Consider the following 17,458-nt stretch of genomic DNA (forward strand, 5'->3'; position numbering starts at 1 on the left):
GTATGTTTTCACCAACCTACATGAAAAGGTACCCTTTTGTCTGTTCTAAATCTCTATCAAATTAGCTTCTTTGCATGACCCTGTATTTTGAGACAGGGAGAAAAAATTCCCACTTTCTTTGGCTTGGTGACTAGACAACTTTTTCTGAAGTGATCTTCTTGCTTCATGCTCCTTCCCATATCTGACTCATAGGGGGGAATAAAAAAGTGATTGAATACCCCACTCCACTTGTTAAATTGTGTATATTAATTATTATTAAGGTGTCTTTGTTATTCAGGTGGCAATTGCTCAGTTCAGTGATGACCCGAGGACAGAGTTTAAATTGAATGCCTATAGAACCAAAGAAACTCTATTGGATGCCATTCAACACATAGCATACAAAGGGGGAAACACCAAAACAGGTGAGTTGGATTGCCAGAAGAGCTGTAGGAGAAGAGAGAGAGTTTTCAAAGTTCAGATTCATTGCAGCTTTTCTTAGACAACAAATAATGGTTTATCACTACATGAAGACCTCCTTCCTTCCTCCCTCCCTTCCCAGGCAGAGCAATTAAACACGCACAACAGATCTTATTTACTTTGGAGTCTGGGACCAGGAAGGGGATCCCAAAAGTTTTAGTAGTGATCACAGACGGGCGATCTCAAGATGATGTGAACAAAGTTTCCAGAGAGATGCAACTAGACGGTAAGGTTTCATTTTCTTAGGAAACAATCACAGTGTCACCAGCTTGATACAAATGTGGCTGGCCTTCCATGGAAAATAAAGAGATAGCTCAGTTAGCATGTTTTGTGAACTAGCCAATTGTAGTTTATTGAACAAACCATGATTGAGCAAATAATGGTGTAGCATATATGATCCCAAACTCTTTGCATATCTGTTAGTTAATTGGATACTTAGTTGCCACAAGACATGTATAGGGTAGTCCATAAATGTTTACTCAGAAGCAAGCCTTCCATAGGATTAGCTTCCACATTAGTGTTCATAATAGCCTTCTTCCACCTGGTGCCCTCTAGATTTGCTGGGACTGTAACTCCTATAATTTCACTTTCCAAAACACTCTAGCTTGCAATAGGAGTATGCTGGCACAGCAAATATTAGTATTAGATCATATGTAGTTGAGAAAATAAGGGAAATATGCTTCTTTATCCATTTGACTCAGAAATATGTCATTTCTGTTCCTAAAATAAACTTGGCTAGCCAAAGGAAAGGGTTTCCAAAACCAATCCTTTTCTGAAAATGCAGAAAGAGTAAACAGATGGTGTTGATAAGAGCAAGGAAGTGAGTTGTGAGTTCTTCTGGGCCCTGCAGAAAACTAGGCTTGGCCCAAAAAGTAGCTAGAGCAATCTTCTCCAATCTGCCCTCTGGATGCGTTGGACTGTAATACCCACCGTTCTCTTAGACTGTTAGCTGGGAAATGATCAGAGCATTAGTCCAACACATCTGGAGGATATGGGCTGGGGAAGCCTCAGCTAGATTAATAAAAATATCTTCAGCTTTTATTTATGTATGTAGCAATTAACTGATCACAGGAATGTTTCCTTCCTTCCTTCTCTAGGGTTTAGTATATTTGCCATTGGAGTAGCAGATGCTGATTATGCAGAACTGGTTAACATTGGAAGCAAGCCTAGCGAGAGACATGTTTTCTTTGTGGATGACTTTGATGCCTTTAAGAAGATTGAAGATGAACTGATCACTTTTGTCTGTGAAACAGCCTCTGCAAGTTAGCACATCAGCTTCTTTTCTTCCTCCTGCCTATTGCCCCAAATAAGAAGAGCATTTTGCTCACTTGATCTGCAGACTGATTGTGCCCAGCATCCCATTTCTGTTCATGTTTATTTAGAAGTCAGTCCATTAAGTTTAAAGTTTTCTCCCAGAGAAGTGTGCACTTGATGGTGGCATTGTAAAATTGTGCATTGCATTTATAGACAATGCAGATGGTGCTCAAGATAGCTAATAACAATAATTTCAAACCATGTTATGAATAAATCAATTACAAACACATCACTAGAAAGAAACTGCTTCCATCATTTAACACCTACTTTGTCAAGTTGGATGGGATGCTTCTACAGTAAGAAAAAAAAGCCACAGAGAATGTCTTTAAAAGACTTAGGGGAAAGAATTGACTGGAATGTGTCTGTTCGGCAATGATGTCGGGCAATGATGATCAAGAGAATGATTTTAAAAAAAAATTCCAGAAAAAAAGCCCACGTAAAGGCATCCTAATTAATTTTATAATAGGCTTTCAGAAATGAGCTGAACCAGGCTTGGTTGTTCTTATATATTAATCAAGTTCAGTGTGCTTTTCCCTTTATACCATAGACCTATAGCAGTGAAAGGTATTCAGAAGTATCCAGGGCTGTAGTGCCAGGATGATAAATCAAAGTGGGTGGGATTATGTCATCTACATGGGTGGAGCCAAGATTTTCCCATTTTAAGATAGAGAAGTCCCTATTTTTAATTATAGTAAAGCTTTAAATGTTTCCATGTCGATTCTGCCTCCATTCTCCAGAGCACCCCCATTTTCACAAAAAAACATAGTGCTAATCTTGCCATAGTTAATTCATGTCTTCCAAGCTACATTTTAGTAGTATGATGACTGAAAATCAGTGGCATGATTATTTGTCATTTATTATTACTTATGGAGAACGTTCTTTTCAGCCTTTCAAGTATCTCCAGGCACTGTAAAGAATTCTAAAAAATACTTTAAATACAAGAGAAAAGGCAGTAATGGAAAACTTGTTATATACATACTTGCCTATATTTCCATCATGTTATTCCCTTTTGGGGTCAAGCAACGATTTGCAAAAAACGGAAAAGGAGTAAAAAGTTCTAAGGAGGGAGATAAGAGAAAGAAATTAAAGGATGGAGATAAGAAAAAAGAAAAGGAAATGTAGCTAGAACTAGTTCATTGTACCTACTTCAAGTTTACCATGCCAAGCAAAATCTAGTTTCACTAGCTTTCTATCCTTGCAAACCACCCTTGTTTCCATCATGTCTGTACACTACTTAATACACGGCATTCTTTAAAGTTTTCACCCTTCTCTTTCTACCATACATTACAGTAATAAAGCATCCAATCTAATAATGGCTATAATTCATATAGCTGTGTCATCATGAGCTATTGAGTGCCAAAGAGAATAACAAGGCAGTCCTGTAGCTACTGGTTGTCCATCCCAGCCATAGAAAATAAAGGCATGACTGTTGGTTTTCAAACATCTGTTTTGCCTGAAATTGCAGCTACAGAGCAGCGGTGACTTTGTTTGTGATGCTTTCCAAATGTGGACTGACTTTTCAGAAGAGATGGAGAGATGCCATTGATCGCAACAAAGACAACATTGCCGTGTTTATTTCAGTAACCTGAAGAATCAATAGCCCCAAGATGAATCTAAAGTTTATTGTTTAATAGGAAATATTGTAGTGCAAGAAACCTGGCAAAAGGAATGCTTGATAAATTTTTGACACCTTTTAAAAAAAAATTGGTGCATCAGGCCACGTTCTTGGCGCGTTTTGATCTCTTGCTGTTGATGCCGTTTTTCATGCATAGGTGAAAAATATAATACACTTGGCATTATGAATATTTCTTCTCAAAGATCATTTTTTTCTTTCTTTTTACAGCTTGTCCATTGGTGTATAAAGATGGCAATAGTTTAGCAGGTATGTTTTTATTAAGAGGGTACATTTTTCATGTAATAGGCAAGATGTGAATGATGTAGGATGTAAATGGTATATCTCCTTGCAATAGTTACAGCTTAAAAAGGATAGCAATTGAGAGGGATCCATCTAGTTTTCTGTGTTATTTATGGGGCCCTGGTGTGGTTATTGTTTTGGTTGTTTTGCCCCAGACTATGTTGTGTGTGTTTTAACTGTTTTATTGCTTTTGGATTTTGTAAGCCGTCCAAAGTCTCCTGGAGTGACTATACCAAATTTAAATAACAATAAATAAATAATAAAGATAATATTACACGCTATATGGTGCTTTCACTGCACAATAAATGGGGTGAGGAAACTACAACTGGAAACCAGCGTTCAACCAAATGATAAATTGTGTTTGTTACAATAATCAAGTTTTGCAGCTTGAATGCTATAGTTGGGCTTTTCATTTATGAGCTGAAGGTCACAGGTCCAAAAGTAGGGTGGAGTTGGATGGGTTGGGGTGGGCAGCCCAAAACAACAGAGTTGGCCAGCCAGACTAAAGCTAATCTGATTTATATTTAAATGATTGATTATGTGCCATCACGTTGGTGTCAGCACTTAGCAACCACATATATAGGTCTTCTCCTGGATGATCTGTCCCCAGCCCGGTTCTTCAGGTCTTCCAAGAGTGTATCTACCACCACTATTACTGAGTCTATCCACTTTGCTGCTGGTCATCTCTTTCTCTTTCCTTCTACTTTTCCCAGCATTAGAGTCTTCTCCAGCCTGCTAGATCTTTGCATAATGAGTCCAAAATATGACAATTTGAGCTTGGTCATTTGTGCCTTGAGTGAGATCTCTGGGTTGATTTGTTTGATGATCCATTTGTTAGTTTTCTTGGCTATCCATGGAATTCTCAGGAGTCTCTTCCAACATCATATGATTGGGGTTTGCAGCTCTTTTTGTCTCTTTGTGCACTAACAAAAAGAAAGTATAAATATTTATAACAGTATTAGCAAAATTCCACCTTCTTTGCTCCTTCTGGTAGAAGGGCTGGGAATCTCTCTGACACCCTTGGACAACTTCTTTACAATCAGAGTAGATACTCTAAATCAGTGTTTCTCAACCTTGCTGGCTGGGGAATTCTGGGAGTTGAAGTCCACACATCTTCACATTGATGGAGTTTTTAAAGGTTAATAAAAGAACTCCAAGCAGCTAACAATCTTGCAAAGTAAAAGCGTGAACCAAAAGAAACTTGCACATTAAACTTAATTACGTTCAGAAAAGAATTCAGTCTTCACACAGTAGTTAGATGAAGAGAAAAAAAGGTAGCTTACATTTTTTCAGTGGATCTGGATACAAGTAGCTTCATAGTAGAAAGCACTTATTCATCACTGGTTCTTTATAGACACATTTCTATGGAAATAGAAATGTCTGCGTGCAAGTGAGATGAAAGGATGAGAGCTGCATTCTGCAGCACCTCCTGCTTGCAGGTGTGCCCAAGAGGAAAAATGGAGATTGTTAATCCCCAAACCCAAGAAGGAGGAGGAAGTGGAAATCAGGTGACCCATGTGACATCCCACAAGCAGAATAGAGATGTGTTTACTAGAAAGAGCCCCTTATGCTTATGAGACAATGCTGAGTTGACCCCTGATAATTCCAACACAAGTTGCCAAGGTTGAGAAACACTGTTGTAGATGGACGGTGTCTTTGATCAAAAGGAAGCATAGGTTTACCTGCTACTGTGTTTCCTTAATTAGCCTCTTCTGCTTCAAGTACAATGGAAATTGAAAGCATGAGAACGTGTTTTGATAGTTGTGCAAGAGTGTAACTGTCAGATTGCAAGAATTTTCAGTGCCTGAACTGCTAAACTCTGTCACAATATAAATCTTAATTACATAACTCATGTTTAACTTCCCATTCATATTGAGAAGTAGAAGTGACACACACATTTCTCTGTTATGGTTTCCAGGATTTAAAATGATGGAGATGTTTGGCTTGGTTGAAAAAGAGTTTGCAGCTGTGGAAGGGGTGTCTATGGAACCTGGAACGTTTAATGCCTACCCCTGTTATGGACTGCATCAGGATGCCTTGGTCTCCCAGCCAACTAAGTATGTACAGCAGATAATACTTTACAACATAGAATTATAGTTGTAGACAACTATTAAAAAAGAACTTATGTAACCTAGCAATGTCAATAATAGTGTGATATTGCATCCTGGAATGGGAGGTTACTTATATTGGAGTTAGAATGCCATTTTTATGTGCAAATACAGAGTACTGATATATGTGAATGTGCATGTGTGTATGCACACAACCTTGCACACAGATAGACATTGCACGTGCACACGCATATCATGTTTAATGACTAAAAGCATAAAGTAACAAAAATATCCTGCAATTTTTGTACGTGATGGCAATTGTTTTGCACTGGGGAAAAAAAAGGCTTTTTGGATTAAAAGCCAAAGGAGGAAGGCTCCCTGATAAAGAAGTATTATCTAGGGAGAGAGGTGGTAGGAAAAAGAAATGGCATCTGGAAATTCTCCCCCAGATATCTCTTTCTTTCCTGAGAGATTTCTCACTAACTTGTAAACATCTTGAAAGAATTCCAAGCAGAAATTTGATGGACGCATCTTAGCTAAAGTTGCAAGGTTGAGTCAGTAGTTGCATTGAGATGCAACACTAAAACAAAGTTTAGTGTTACATCTGCAGTCCAGATTTCCCTCCCTTCTCCTCCAGTATGACTTCTAGAAGGGGATCAGAAACATTTGCTTCCATACTCAGTATAACCCCAGTTTGTCCTTTCATCCAAATCAGCACAAATCAGCCTGGATAAAAAAACATGGCTGGAAATTGACATGTTCAGGACATATTCCAGTTTAAACTCCCCACAGTTTTTTCTATTCAGATTAAACAAGAAACAGCAGTTAGCTGACAACATCAGCAAATGATTTGAATCCATTATATCTGAATACTATGCATCTGCATGGTTGTGGAGCTGTGGGGTAACTTTAAAGGGGAAATGCTATGTGTTTTGTCAGCAAAAGAATCAGAAGTGATGAAATGTAGACCACTGTGCTTGTAAGCTGTGAATGCCATGCAAAGCAATGAACTGACATTTCTGTATCCAGAACTGCAGTGTGTACATCCAACCTAGATGGACTAGATCAGGGTTTCTCAACCAGGGTTCTGTGGAACCCTAGGGTTCTGCAAAAGGTCATTAGGGGTTCCCTGGGAGATCACAATTTATTTAAAAAATGATTTCAAATTCCAGCAACTTCACATTAAAGAGGTAAGTTTCATTCTTTATTTTTAGTTCAAGAACACTGTGAAAGCATGTAAACAGGCCTACCCATGAAACGAATATAATAATTTTGTAATTTCTGGCCTATATATGAGCCCAAATGTGCAGGGGTTCCCCGAGGCCTGAAAAATATTTCAAGGGTTCCTCCAGGGTCAAAAGGTTGAGAAAGGCTGGATTAGAACATCTGCTGTTGCTGGGGCCTTAAGCTGGGACAATCACTAAGCAGTAGCCAGCCTAATTTCAGGACAGCATTTAATGTGGTCATTTAAGACAACAGAGAACTTAAGGGGAGAACTAAGGCTTAAGTTTCAGCTGCAGTACGAGATGGATCTCTGGCAAGGACCCAAACTGAAATTGGAACTTGATAGGTATGCCTTTCTAGTTTAAATTTCAAAGCCATGTCATCAATGTAGGTCTTCAGCTGAGTAACTACCTAGATCTGTTGAATGCCAATCCTGTGCAAGTTAAACTAGGTGGTGTGTTTCAAAAGCACTGAGAAGTGGGGTGGCTACTACATATATGACAGCTGTACTAAGCCTTCTCTCTGTAAAGGACAGGAACTAGACCTCATTATTCATTTTGGTGCTTTCCAATATAGCCATTTTATCTGGAATTTATCTCCATTAGTGGAGGGTGGATTTTGAGATCTTTCACCATTGCAAATCACCACTCTTGGCATATGCAACCAGACCCAGAAGGAATTATGCCTATCTTGCACCCTTAGTGTGGGTGAGAATAGGAGAAATTTGCACCGCATTTATGCAGCATTGGGTAATGCTCTAGTTCTTTCCCTGTAATTGCAGGGTACAAAGGGCAAATGATAAAGCCAGTACAGGGAGCCAAGGGACCTATGGATGAATCACCAAAGCCAACAGGGTTGCCTTCCTTTCCCCTTAAATTTGGGAAATTGCAGTATTTGAGCAGATTACTTTCATATCTTTAGCGGTACCTAGTTCTGCAGCTTCTGAATGCCATCCAGTGTGGGTAATCTCTCTAAGTTTCTACAGGCATTAAATTTATTCCACATGTGTAAAAGGTTTTGTAAAATGGAAACTCCCGAAAACCAGCATCCTGGGTTGCTCTCACGGTAGGACATCCTTCCATATTGGGAACAAGGGACTTGTTTAATCTTTGAAGCCCCATCGTCCTGCCTTTAATCAATTATTCATTTCATAAGGGAAAAGAAGGTCTACAAGTTGTGCTGGTTTTGGAGAGATGCCTGGATAGAGACATCTCACTGTACTATTGTTTTTGGATTGAAATTTTAACTTGCTTTCCAAGAAGAAATGTGGGCAGATCCTTTTTTCCGCAAACATTTACAGTAAGCATCTCTGCTCTTAATGCAAGGCTGCCTACACGTTCCCTGGCATGTTACCAGTATTAATCTTTCCTGGGGCCAGACTTATGCTCAAAAATTCCTCCTTATTTGTTAAAGTGGTTCATCATCTGTCTCACTCTGGCATAAGGGTTGAACGTTGGAAATATGAGGGAGAAATGTATTGCCTGGAAAAAGAGCATTCTGTTAAGTGGAGAGATAAAGCTAATTGAGCTCATGTGTGGATTCTGCAGACTGTAAGGATTAGCAATGAAAGGCATGCTGGGGGTGGGGTGGGGAGTAAAGCTTGTAACGTGGCAGAAGAGGTACATGGGTGGAGGCAGAAAGTGTAAGCCTTAAGAATATTGCATGTTATTTTCCCAGCCAAACCCTTGTGTACAACTGGAACAAATCAAGTCAATAATATATAAGCAATAAGCGTTTAATTTTGCTTCTCAGTTAAATAAAAATGTCTCTAGTGGTGCAAAGGCTGTCTCCAGAAAAGGGGAGATGTGATGCCCAATTTAGTGATTAGAGTTTAGGGGCAAGTATTTGATTTGCTCATCGGCTAGATGTCTTACAGGACGTTCCTACAGCTCAGAGCTATAGTAATCCTTCTATTGCATATCCCTTCGGTTTTAGGGATATCCGAATTTTTCCTAAGCTTATTTACATTCCTTTGATTTTTTTCAAAATTCTCAGCTTGCAAGTGAGGACATCCCCCCCCCCCAAATAAAAGTCCACAAAGTTTGAATTGTACACAATCCCCTGACAAAGACCTTGAATTTATTTTCTTTTCATTTGTTTGCCTGAAGATGTTTCCTAATTATTCACCCCTTCCACCCTGATATCCCTTTATTTCTGGTGAAATATTGATGACAAGTCAACCTTTATACATGTGTTTCAAATATATGTTCAGATTTGCAACTCCTACTATACTAGATACAGTATTATCTGTTCTGATGGTTCTTCTCTAATGATTAACTCAGGTAGGATTAGATGTTCCTGTTGTCCACACACACACCACAAGTCCTGCTCTGCTGCCTCATTGTGGTGGCAGGGGGTGTTCCCAGGAGGGGTGAGCAAAGGGTGCCAGGAGTATATGCCAAGAGTATATAGTGCCAGAAGGGTTACCCAAGGTATGATGATAGGTTATAGTTAAATATAATAGATTTTGCTTTCTTCCAACTACTTCCTCTGGAGGAGCAATGAAGAACTGAAAATTGCCTCATTAGGAGATGCTTGCTGGTTTCAGTGTGGTTAGTCTTATTTGCATACCTGATTCAAGATGTGTGAGCTTTCATTATGAAAATTATAAAAGAGGAAGAAAATGTCTTACCATTGCATTAGCAAACAGCAGCATATCTTCCAAGAGCTTAAGTGTGATTTAACTAGGAAAATGTAGTCTCTGTAATCAGACCCTCCCAGTCATTTAATTCAAATAGCAAGCAAGGAGTAGAAATACCTGTATCTGAAATCAGTACTGTTATTAGCTTTCTAGAATAAAGCCAGTAATTGTATTGCATGTTTTGTACTAGCCCATGTGAATGTTCTATGCAGAGCAAGGCCATTTTATCAGTGACCCTGCAATGTTATCAACCATCAGAATGATTAGCAGCCATACAAATGCACTAAGGGATTTGGGGACTTATATATGCTTGTTCATTGTATTTGTTTCTTTAAAACTTGATATCCTAGCTTCTTTCCAAAAGAAAATCTCAGCAAATTAAAAAAATAATGTCATATGGCCTCTCTGAACCTGGAGCTTCCTAGTTGTGTGGTAACTATAACTCCCAGAATTCCCACAGTAACAGCAACACACCTGGTGGGCTGCCAGCTGGGAAAATATATGAACAGGTGTATAGCATTCTCCATTCCTAAAAATAACGTTAAAATATGGAACAGTAACAGCAACCAATTTCATGGGCAAGAGTCAAAGTTAGGAAAAGTATTAACACTGAAATATTTAGTCAGAGGTATGTACAGTATTTACCAGCTGTATATGGAGATGGTGACTCTCAGTTGGTCAGGAGTCTTGAATGCAGTTTGATGGAGCCTGTTTATTTAGAGGATATGGGGATCCATGCAGAACACATTCACTTAGGCTGGCTCAAAACTCTGCACTTATGATAGGATTAAAAGGGCAAGAATTGTTAGGGTGTTTGGGGAAAGCTGCAATTTTAACATGATTGATAGAATGCCTTCCTTCTACTAACACCCTTCTGTGTACTGGTGATGCTTCTCAAATCCTAAGATCTGCATAAGCTAGCAAATTGTGCTGTTTTATTAGCACAATGTTTTATTAGCATTGAAGACATGATAGGTGGCATATAGTATGTACAGTATATACCTGACACACTATTCTCTTTCAGGATAGCAATCTTACGCAGAAAACAGTAAGCCAAAGAAATGTAACACCTGACATAAGAAAAAAGAAAAGGAAACAGTAAATCTGGTGTACCCCAACACCATTCATTATACTTTGCCATACGTTCTGTCCTTGTAAGCTATCCTTGCTTTGACCACATTGGTACACAGCTTTGTATACTACCTCTTGTTTTTAAGACTTCTCATCTCTCTGTCTCTCTTTTAAGATCTCATCAACTCAGTGCAATCCCTAATACTTCTTGTTTTACCACATACACCCTGTTCCCACTGCATTAAATTTTCCCTTAATTCTTCTCCTGACATACTCATGTCTCATCTCTATATAATAAAATAGGCAGAAGGACACACTTAAACTCTCTAAATGAATTAACATACAGTAAAATTTCCTTTTTTCACATTCACATTTCTCAGTGAACTGCTGAAGCAGTGTTTCTCAACCTTGGCAACTTGAAGATGTGGGGACTTCAGCTCCCAGAATTCCCCAGCTAGCCTTGTTGGCTGGGGAATTCTGAAAGTGGAAGTCCACACATCTTCAAGCTGCCAAGGTTGAGAAACACTGGGCTGAAGAGTAAAAAATTGATCCAAACACCACCTACCTGGCATAAAGTAGCACTGAACTTCCCAAAGTTTTCATTGTTACCTCTTGTATTTTTTCAACCCAGTTCTTCTAGTATTCTATTAATTTGCACATTTAAATGTGGGACCAATCAAACATGATTCTGTGTGGCAGTCGGGAATGAATAGAGAACAATTGACCACTTCATTATAGCCACTGTTTCTCAAATAGAGTCTCTGAACCCAACTGGGGTCTCAGCAATTTTTCAGGTGGGACTTGGCAATTGTCTCCAACTGGGCAATGAAAAGTAGTGTCATTAGGTAATGGTTTAAAGATAAGTTGATAAATTAGAAATAGATTAAAAGGTAGTATTCTAAGGATGTCTGCAAGGATGTAGAAAATGTCAAGGTCATGCAGTCAAAGTTGACCCCTTGCATCAACCTCATAAAACTTGTTAATGATTATTCTTATTAAAATAAATGTTATTTTCCTTCTGTGTTCTGTTCTGCTGCTGTGTGGTCATGCTGACATATTGTGAGTGGCTGGCACAGTGCTCTTTATTTGTCCTTTAGTGGCCTTTTCTTGAGGATAGAAAAATTGACACCCCATCCATTTTTCTCCATGTGTACCCTCAGCAAAGAGTAACCGCAGGACTAACAAACACATGCAATGTACTCCTAAGAACTTGCACATTCAGTCCATGAAGGAAAAATATATTTTCTTTTCTTCTCTTTTCTGTACCATCTACAGCATGTGCTTTGTACTCTTTAAAATCTGTAATTACAAATTTAAAATAAAGTAGAGATATAGGTCTGCACTTGACTTTAGTTAATCAAACGGTGTGTAACTTACAAAAAATAGTAAATAAAATTTTAAAAACTACAGTAAGATCATCATTTCCATTTCCCTCCTCCCATTTTATCCGTCAATAAATAAATACAAATTACTAGACCCATTAACGATTTTCAAGTAAGATGTTTATTATTTTGGTCACAGATCTTAACTGATTCAGAAATAATCTTGTCTCAACTGGTATACAAATGTAGTTTTACTACTACTGTTTACCTTCAATTCTAGTAAAGCCTGGCAGCAACATTTTTGTGAGCAATGACTAGGATATTCCTCTCTGATCTCTTGAACAGTTTCTGCTCAGTTTGATCTAAGCATGTATAATCCTCCTTTTGTATTATTCAAACTGAGCACTGAAAAATAAAAATGAAAAAAAACACAGTTTAAAAATAACAGTAAAGGATCGTCAGAAACAGTTTGATTTCTGTGAATGTTTTTTCTCTGTGTTAACATACATTTCTGCAAACTTATTTTCCTTTCACAGATATTTACACCCAGAGGGTCTCCCGTCAGATTACACAATTACTTTTCTCTTCCGCATCCTTCCTGAAACACCTCTAGAACCATTTGCTCTGTGGGAGATTTTAAACGAAAGCTATGAGCCATTGGTTGGAGTTATTTTGGACAGTAAGTCTTTGCGGCTTTGTGGTGTGCTGGGATTGATTGGTTAATTTATTTCTATCTGCAGTTTTTGCATCTTATCAACAAGCAACTTAAGAAGTAATAGTTGCTGTTTCCTATTTCAAGGGAACGGAGATGTTTTTTCTACCCTGTTTTCCATAGGCTTTTCTACTAATTTATTTATGTGCTGTATCTTATCTGTTTATAATATTTATAAATCACCTTTTCTCATTGAAGGTATCTAAGATGATGTATCTGTAGGTTCACTATATGTCACGGTTTGACCAGGACTGCCATGTTTGGCACTTATATCTGGGTGTCCTGGATATCTCATTGGTTTACAAAAAGCCCTGGAAAATGGAGTTTCATTAATCTCAGTGGGCTTGCATAGCCAAAGAGGAAGTGGCTTTAAATAGCTTCCCCTTTGCCTGGGGATGCTTAGATTTAACCAGCTTAAACCCCTGTCTAGGAGAGCACCGTTTATCCATCGGTCAAAACTCACTCCCCCTTTGCCTATACAGGTTGCACAGTTTTAGGGAGCACATTTTGAAGGAGCAGAGAAGCCTGTGCTTCTCAATGTCACCTTGACCAGCTGGCTGATCATGACTGTTGCTTGAAAATATGATATGCCAAACCTTAAAAAGTAGACAGTTCTCTAAGCTTTGTTCTCTCACACACTGTGCAGATGATGGCAAAACCTTGACTTTCTTCAATTATGACTACAAAGGAGAGTTCCAGACTGTAACCTTTGAGGGACCTGATATAAAGAAAATATTTTATGGAAGTTTCCATAAGGTAAGACTTGCTGAAATATGTTTGAGAAAGATCAGAAAGATTTTAAATGTAAAAGAACTTGTCTTCCCAGTATTGCCCTATTCTTCCTAATTTAGGAGGATTCAAAGTTGTAGAGCAAGCCTACAAAATGGGAGGTCTGGGGGCTGCATGTGGTCCTCTAGTATCCTTTCTGGGGCCTCAAGAAATGTCCGAGTAGGTGGGACCAAACACATAACCCCCACTTTTTTTTTTTTGGCTTAGTCCTCTGTTAGACCAGACAAATTCTCAATTTCATTTCTTTTCAGGCTATAACAATTATGTCACTTTTAAAGCTGCCAAATTCTGTTTCAGAGCTCGTATCATTAGGAAACAGGGAAATAAAACAATTGTTGTTTAACTTTTCTGGAAACAAGGGAAGTAATTTGGCAGCTGTCTAAATTTTTACATGAATTTATACTACTCTATTTTAAATCTGTGCAGAATAGTTTTCTAATGTGATTAGTCTTCAATATTTAATATATTAGCACTCTAGCACTTATATGATATTGTTTCATTTTATTTTTTTATTTTCTTCCCAATTTAATCAGAAATGTTATGAACTCTGCAAATTCTATTAGAGAACTTCCTAGGTGGAAGATGGAATTAATGGCCAACAGGTTACTTTAAGATACCTAACAGCGAGGAACATTGGAGAATGCAGCCTTCTGTGCATATAGAAACTTGAGAAGGCAATAGCCTGTCTGTGAATTATATTAAAAATATCACTACAAAGAGCTCCTCTTTATGTAAGCCTTTTTGGTTTCTCTTTTGTGTATAAAAACATCCCTCTCCTCTTCCAGCTGCATATTGTTATCAGCAAAACAACAGCTAAAGTGGTGATTGATTGCAAGGAAGTGGGTGAGAAGATAATCAATGCAGCAGGAAATATAACTTCTGACGGGATTGAAGTACTGGGAAGGATGGTTCGATCAAGAGGACTGAGGGACAGTTCAGCACCAGTAAGTGAAGGAGCTAAGGATTTCAGATAAAAGGGGATGGTAATTCAGTAAGGTTTATTCATGAGGGATTGATGTAACCCCTGCATAACTAGACAGGAAGGCATGAATTCAGCTATACCACCATCCAGTTAATTTGCTTTAAATCTAATGTATGCTCCCCCACTTTGTCAGGGCATCTTTGTGTCATGGTTAAACGCAAGTGGGGAAAGGTCCCTGGGGTCACTCACTGGTAAGTACTTGACTATGCTGAACTCTTTAGACTTGGCCTGTATTATATTATCTTCTTTTCAAGATGATAGTTCCAAAAAAATTAAGAGAAGCTCTTTCAGAACAACATCGTTGTATTCTGAGGAGACCTGATTATCTGATAAAGCAATAAGAGAATTTAATAGGAGAGAAGAAGTGGATTAATTTCAAAGCTGGACAATCTGGTCATGTCCTTTGAACTCTCTTGACCAAAAATGCCCCTTAAACCTAATCGCCTTCAGCTTGTTTGGTCTGCGTAGAACATATTTGCCCCCCTCCTTCCAAAATTATGTGTTTTGCACAAAGAAGAAGTGTTTTCAGACTCCTGACTTAAGCCTGGCAATTAATATACAATTCCTACAAGATAATTGAACCAAGCAACCTCCATGGCCACGTTCCAGCAGGGAAAGACAAAGGCCAGCTTGTAAAAAGTTGCAGTTGAAGGGGGCTTTGTAAGAAAAAAGGAAAGAAATGATGGCTTTTGTTAGGAAAATCATGGTTATATGAATGGTAAGTGGTCAAGTGAACTATACACCCCCAGGGAGCAAAAACGGTTGCCTGCAATTGAATTGGTTGATGGTTATGTAAGTCCAGAAACATGCATTTCAAAACATACTTCTCAATAAAGATGCATTCTTTTCACAAATTCAACTTTAATAAAGTCTGTGCTCTTGGTCAGATACAGTGTATTTTTCAGGAAATTCTGTTTTGATGCTATCCTATGGTCCATGAGGCTAAACCATCAGGAATGCTTCAGTTTGCTCTGAAAAATGGAGTGTTTTTTTGAATTTGAGCAAAAACATAACATTGCATTTTCTTCTAAGCCATATCTGGCACCCTGATGGTAAATTTGGAAGTTCTTTTTATATGGCAATGCACAACAGAAATGATTGCTAAGTATAATATTGCCAATAGGCATACCTTGAATCTTGATGTACTCCATATAATGCAGTGTTTTTCAGACTTGGCAACTTTAAGATGTGTCGGCTTCAAATCCCAGAATTCCCCAGCCAGAATGATATAATGCAACATAATAAAACAGTTAATAATTATAATCATGTAATTGGGCATACACTGTATACTCCAGCTGGAATGGGATAATCTCTGTAGATTTCAAGGAATATATCTGAGGCATCTGAAACAGTGTACCTCAATTTTCCTGCAAACAGGCAGAGATTGTGTATGCAGATAAGTGTCAGTAAGAGGCACATATATTTACACACACACACACAGACACATATACATACACACATACAAACACACACTCTGTATCTTTAAATTAAGAGAAAATACTTCTAAGTCAGGGTTTATAGTGTTGTGGTATGGATTCTCAATTATTTCCATTTTTATAAATATTTTGACCCTGTTTTGGACCTGATTTAAGCAATATGACTAATAGTTATTGCATTGTTCTTAATATAACAAAATTATGACATTTATTGGATTAGAAATTGGAGATGAAAGAGGAGTAATTTTGGAAAACAAAGCTGAGTATGCTTTCATCAGCATCATTGTATCTACCTGAAAGAAAGATTTTTCCCTGCAAATAGTTTACTTTTAAAATAGAGGAGTTAGAGTTGCTGTAAGTATGATTCTGGAAGCAAATGAGTTTTTTTCTATTTAAGCTTCCTTTGGGGCATCATCTTCAATTTGAAATTTTGGATACATTTGGGGTGACATTTAAATCTTTTTATACAACAATATCTCAAAGGTAAGCATTCACTTGGTTCATGGTTTGATAAAGAAAAAAATAAGAAACCACAAGTGATTATTTTCTTAGTTTTTGTTATGTTTTTGTTTTTATTAGATAGTACCTAATCATTTTGGAATTATTTTTTCCTCCTTAAACCAGTTCCAGCTGCAGATGTTTGATATTGTTTGTACCACTTCATGGGCCAACAGAGATAAATGCTGTGAACTTCCAGCTTTGGTAAGATGTTACCCATTAAAAATATTTATTCAGTCATTTGAAATTCAATTATAGCTATGTCTGGAACGGTCTGCAAAAGATGAACATATAACGAGCAGCCAGAGTATCCTAATTTGGAATACACTGAAGATGACACGAACTTCTATTTCTCCTTCTCCTTCTTCTTTTTATTAGAGGGATGAAGAAAGCTGCCCTGCCCTTCCACATTCTTGCTCCTGCTCTGAAGTCAGCAAAGGATCACCTGGGCCACCAGGACCACCTGTAAGATTTTGTTTTATTGGCCTTTCCCCAAGGTCCCACTTCAGGTACTGCCAGATGGCCAAGTATCTAATTTTGTTAGATAGAGAATGTAGCTTGGTGATGCAAACTGCCAAAATCTATCTTGTTCATGGGCTGAGAGTTTAACACCATGAATTGAAATAAGGACTATCTACTGCTCTCAACCTGAGCCTGTATTGAAAAGCAACTATAGTCCCCACTAGCTTGAGTTATATTTGTTGTTTATTCGTTTAGTTGCTTCTGACTCTTCGTGACTTCATGGACCAGCCCACGCCAGAATTTCCTGTCAGTCAACACCCCCAGCTCCCCCAGGGACGAGTCCGTCACCTCTAGAATATCATCCATCCACCTTGCCCTTGGTCGGCCCCTCTTCCTTTTGCCCTCCACTCTCCCTAGCATCAGCATCTTCTCCAGGGTGTCCTGTCTTCTCATTATGTGGCCAAAGTATTTCAGTTTTGCCTTTAATATCATTCCCTCAAGTGAGCAGTCTGGCTTTATTTCCTGGAGTGTGGACTGGTTTGATCTTCTTGCAGTCCAAGGCACTCTCAGAATTTTCCTCCAACACCA

The 17,458-nt window shown here is 38.3% G+C and overlaps 1 protein-coding gene across 1 annotated transcript in view; it reads left to right on the forward strand.

Annotated features, from left to right (window-relative positions):
• COL14A1 (collagen type XIV alpha 1 chain) overlaps positions 1-17,458 on the forward strand; it is a 131,489-nt gene that overhangs the window by 69,662 nt on the left and 44,369 nt on the right. The window contains exons 26-35 of the mRNA XM_063299632.1: positions 278-401; positions 539-682; positions 1,554-1,718; positions 3,614-3,652; positions 5,604-5,742; positions 12,528-12,670; positions 13,350-13,459; positions 14,278-14,436; positions 16,535-16,612; positions 16,787-16,873. Coding sequence (XP_063155702.1) covers positions 278-401; positions 539-682; positions 1,554-1,718; positions 3,614-3,652; positions 5,604-5,742; positions 12,528-12,670; positions 13,350-13,459; positions 14,278-14,436; positions 16,535-16,612; positions 16,787-16,873 — 1,188 coding nt within the window. The remainder of the gene's footprint in view (positions 1-277; positions 402-538; positions 683-1,553; positions 1,719-3,613; positions 3,653-5,603; positions 5,743-12,527; positions 12,671-13,349; positions 13,460-14,277; positions 14,437-16,534; positions 16,613-16,786; positions 16,874-17,458) is intronic.

The sequence above is a fragment of the Candoia aspera genome, chromosome 3 (genome assembly GCF_035149785.1).
Source record: "Candoia aspera isolate rCanAsp1 chromosome 3, rCanAsp1.hap2, whole genome shotgun sequence".
In the NCBI taxonomy this organism is placed as follows: Eukaryota; Metazoa; Chordata; class Lepidosauria; order Squamata; family Boidae; genus Candoia; species Candoia aspera.